The sequence below is a fragment of the Engraulis encrasicolus genome, chromosome 3 (assembly GCF_034702125.1).
Source record: "Engraulis encrasicolus isolate BLACKSEA-1 chromosome 3, IST_EnEncr_1.0, whole genome shotgun sequence".
NCBI lineage: Eukaryota > Metazoa > Chordata > Actinopteri > Clupeiformes > Engraulidae > Engraulis > Engraulis encrasicolus.
In genome coordinates this window covers 52,118,860-52,123,859 of record NC_085859.1, presented here as the reverse complement: position 1 = coordinate 52,123,859, position 5,000 = coordinate 52,118,860, and the positions used below count along the sequence as shown (strand labels likewise).

The following is a 5,000-nucleotide window of genomic DNA, read 5'->3' as shown; positions in this document are numbered from 1 at the left end:
CCCACCGGTAAACAAAGAGGGATGAAGGGTACTTCACTTTCGGTACCTCCCAGAATTGGCCTACTTTTGCAGACTTGACTAGTCTCCATCGCACAATTTGAATGTTCAAAACAGACGAAATTAGTTGATGTAGTTTAGTAGTCTTAATTCAACCCAACGTGACGAGAAGAAGAAGAAGAGGAAGAAGAAGAAGAAGAAGAAGAAGAAGAAGAAGAAGAAGAAGAAGAAGAAGAAGAAGAACCATCAAATCGTGCTGGTTTCAAAAGAGTCTTCAGAGGTCGTAAGACATGTGGAGTCTTCTCAAAAAGGATAAGGGGGTCCTTCTGGCGCTAATCGTATGTGTGCGCAAATAAGCAGACCGATTAAAATTAACTTTAAAAAGCATTGACAACTCAATCCTGATTTAAGTTGAACGGTGCTGGCAGATAAACTAACCTTAAAGGAAAAAAATAAAAGAAAAGTTTTTGCTGCTTCTGAATACAATTTGTGACTGGGTTATTTAAAATGGCCTATACAATAAAAAAAATACTAGAAATTAAAGCAAATGGACTGTTTACAAAGTATTCGCATTAATACTAATAACATGCCTAAATACCAATGTGCCATCTATGAAAAGAGTATTATTGTTAATAATTATAAAAATGACAAAATAATAATATCCTGATGATAATAATATGGTTTAAATATTGTTTTTCTTTAAATATTGTTTTTTTATTGTTTAAATAAAAGTTTTTCGAAAGTTGGGTAAGTGCATAACCGGCCTGATTTCCAGAAGTTGTCCCCCCTTGCCGTAACTATCGAAGGCATTTCTAATAATAATGAGTTCCTCACTTTACATAGCATTCATATTACATTATAGCCATTAAATTGGCTGATGCAAATGATGCCGTTGACTGCTGGCCTAACACAGATAGAAAAAGCTTTCACGTAAGGTTTATAGGCTAGAAGAACACCTTTTGGCACACCGTGGCGTTGTTATTAATATGTGGAATACATATAATGGATATTTCACAGCAATCGACAAGCTATTAACATTTTACAACTGACCATTACTAGTCGAAAAACACTAATTCCGCAAACGCGACATAGTGAGTAGTCCAATGTGGTTTGATTGAGGGATATTTGCGCTTAAACGTAACTGAAATCACAACAGCATCTTAATGCATGGAGCACACGTTTCAACGGTTTACAAAAAAAGAAAACACCGGGGAGCTCATTCTGGATATGTACCATGTGCACTTACACGTAGGTTGTCATAAACCTCAGTGAGGCATTGATGACTTCTGATTTCACATAAATTGTATAAACGCGTGCGTAATGGCATGGTTTGGAGCCGCGAAGCGACATCCATTGTAACTGAGCGGAGGCACTGCGAGTCCTGGGAAAGGCTTCCGAGACTGTCATAATCATTTATATCAATTATAATCCCCCGTTTGTCTTGTGACTGACTACAACTAATAACTTTTGCTGTTTAGGGCAGCGCGTTGCTCGCCAACAACATTGGATAATGTCTGCAGAGTCAACCACGAAATATATGGTCAATATCGCATTTCTGTGCGCATGGAGCACCCCCCCCCCCCCCCCCCCCCACCCCCCCCCCCCCCCCCCCCCCCCCTCCCCCCCCTTTGCCATGGCTTTGGTTGAATATTAGGTCGTGTGCTACATTACTTTGCAGGCTAACTGGGGACAGGTGTTAGCCTCTTACAATGGAAATGGGAAGGGGTTACGTGCATACGATTTATAAAGGACAGTACCAGATACGCACATTGAAAGAATATGGCTGTATTCAGCGTTGTGGTGTGTAGCAAAATCATTAGAACTTCCACAAGACGCTGGCAGTCACTGACAGACACGAGGTGTTCCAAATCTTACCTTGCGCCGTTACAATGCAGATCCCAAGCAGCAGAAGGAGTCCAGGTGATGTGGGCATTCGTAAGGAGAGTCCTCTTAGTCCGGTTCCAAATCCCACCGACAGTCCACTCTTCCCCATTATATGGAGAATATAAAAAACTAGTCAGTGAAGAGAATCCGTCGCTTTGAAGTGAGCAAATTACAAACAACACTGTTGTTGCGATATTTTCGAGGGAAATGAGCTGCGGCGCTGCTCCAGCTCACAATTCGCGTGCGCTCGTGCTGGGTTTGCTCAGAAAACAGCGGAGAATACGATACAGAGTTCAAGAGGTCCCAGGACTTCTGTCAGTCTACAGTAAGGTGGTGCGAAATGCCGCCGCCCTCGAGCTATATCATATGACTGCTCCCCCCTATGGCAGAGGGGGAAACAGCTCAAAGAAATTCCGTTAAATTGTTTTGCAGTGTCCTTAATGATCAACGAAAAGGTACCAAGACGAACATATGTCAAGGACTTGTTTGTTTATTGGTCTCTCTGGTGTTTCTTGTACGGTTGGTGTCTTCAGCTGTGAGAAACACATCCACTTGATGTAGCCCACATCCAGCCCTCGCGCCGCTCCTCGCGTTCTGTCAGATGTGCACGAGACCGACTGGAATCTCCTGCGAAGCTCAAGCGCTGTGGCCAATCCTCATGCTACTGATGGCTGCCCTCCTCTGGCCGTTTCCAAGACCCGGACCGGTGTGTTGGAAGGGATTTCAACTGTCAGTGCGCGCCCATGCGGATTTCTTACAGGATAGCTTAGTATCTATTTCGTGTAAGAGTAGTAAATCTGGGTTCCCGGAAAATCTCGACAAGCAACTCCCCCAATAGACTACACAGATAGTCTATTTTAATCGAAATAAAGATTCGAGCCAACGTTAGGTTAAGTGAATTTCTACAGAGCACAACATCATTAAACATTGGAATTAGTTGTGAATTACATCTGATCTGAATTATTGAGGATAAGAATTAAGCACATTTTGCACATTATGCACGCTGTTTGCATTTGGCTTCTGTGACTGTGATGCTCCTTTAGCACAAATTTAATATGTGAACTGGTAGCAAGGCGCAGTAGCACATAATCTTAGCAAATACCATTAAGAACACACAGTGCCCTCAGATATTAAAAAAAAAACATGGGTAGGGTAGACCAGTAGGCCTATCCTCTATCGTGAAGAACAGGCAAACTGTAGGTTTTTTTACTAGGAGAAAATAAAGTAAGTGGAGTGCACTTTCTTCTTGCCAGAGATTACCACCACCTGTTCATGTGGACTACCTTTGGAAAAATGGATCAGAGTTATCAGAATAAAAGCACTGGGGTCTTAGGGTGATAGAGAGGATAGAAGGCGGCGCCATCTTTTCACAAAATGGATTCCAGAGTTGATAAAGAATCAGCAGGTGAGGAACAAGAGAAGGATATAGAAAGGTTTTTTTATTATTCACACGAAGGATTGGAAGGTATTCATGTGGCAAATCCTGTAAAGTTTCCATCACCCTTGGCCAGTGGTTCCCAAACTGGGGGTTGGGACCCCTACCGGGGTCACAGAGGTACTGCAGGGGTGTTGTGGCAATAACACCTTGACTATTAAGTACTGTAGGCCTATGTTGCATGTAACATAATAACCAATAACCACTAAAAAGATATAGTATTTACGTCTATGGTCCATAAATGTATACTTTCCATGGGATTTTTACATTTAAATTTCTGCAATAAGGGTCAAAATGAGATGCTTGGCAGAGCGGGGGATTGCTCACAAGAGTATGCAATGGATAGAATATAAAGACAGGCACAATCTGTAGCACCTGACTTGCAGAACTTTCACATTTAGTCGATGATTGTTCAATATGTAGATACATTTTGTGTTTTGGTGTTTTTGTATTTTGGTTTGGTTAATTGTTTAGGGGAAAAACAGTATGCAAGGGATAAAATGTGAGGGCAAAAAAAAAACATTTTTCCCAACATGGTCCCCTGTGGGAAAAGGCATGCAACACATGCAACACATATTGTGGCCAATGGGATCATTAGTGGATGAAATTACATACCTCTATAGATCGCATGTGCCTGATTGAGAGACTAGGCCTACTTAGGTGACTCAGTAACTAACCTCTGACTCCGCACTGTTTGGCAAGACATTCAATCACCTTCACATGAAGTTTATCTCGGTTTGCCTTTGTGTGTGTGTGTGTGTGTGTGTGTGTGTGTGTGTGTGTGTGTGTGTGTGTGTGTGTGTGTGTGTGTGTGTGTGTGTGTGTGTGTGTGTGTGTGTGTGTGTGTGTCTAGTTGGGAATGTTTGATTGCTGCAGCTGCTACAAGTACGGAGCTACTACTACTCAGGGAAGCCAACAGGCGATGACAATTGGGTGAGTTGTCCTGGGCCCAGGGAGGGTTGGGGGGGGGGGGGGGGGCAGATGCGGGACCCCATTACATTATAGTATATGGAGAAGGGGCCCCTTTCAAATTGTTTCATCCCGGGGCGGTCAAAGCTGTCAGCGGCCCTGCCTCTACTACTACCATCTCATAAGAACCACAAGAAACAGTGTAGCCTACATACAGCATGCTTTACCCTCACACAATGAGCTAGAAATGCACTCAGGGAGTGCAGACCTCCGCCAATGAAGCTGTTTGATAGAACATTTGACTATGTTACACCCAATATTTTAAAAGTCTTTCTGCTTTGTTTTTGTGGAGTGAGAAACTGGAATCTCAAAATTTGGCACCATGGTGAAAAAACTTTTTTTTTAAATCGTGATCGGATCACCACCAAAATGTAATCACTTGTTTCTTTTGTTATTTCCAACAACTCCACAACATTTCATCAAAATCCGTTCATAACTTTTTGAGGTATCCTACTGACAGACAAGCAGACAGACAAACAAACATGTCCAAAAACATAACCTCCTTGGGGTAGGTAATAAAAACATTGAGCCATTGCGACTGGGCCCATTCCAGACAACCTTGTAGCCAAGCTCGAAAAACACATGACATCACAGGTTTGCTTCTACAGCACAACAATGAGATATGCTAAAGTTAGCTATTCCTGAAGGTTTAATCTCTTTAAGTACTTACATAATAGCAGGGTTCGCATTCAATCACTGAATAGGTCCTGGTGAA

General features: G+C 42.4%; 1 protein-coding gene across 2 annotated transcripts in view; it reads right to left on the bottom strand.

The window, feature by feature from the left end:
• unc5ca (unc-5 netrin receptor Ca) overlaps positions 1–2,559 on the bottom strand; it is a 349,959-nt gene extending 347,400 nt beyond the window's left edge. The window contains exon 1 of one of the 2 annotated variants that reach the window (XM_063195683.1): positions 1,873–2,559. In XM_063195683.1, coding sequence (XP_063051753.1) covers positions 1,873–1,990 — 118 coding nt within the window. In that variant the 5' untranslated portion in view covers positions 1,991–2,559. The remainder of the gene's footprint in view (positions 1–1,872) is intronic. The other variant, XM_063195682.1, reaches the window with a different exon arrangement.
• Positions 2,560–5,000: the final 2,441 nt, after the last annotated feature.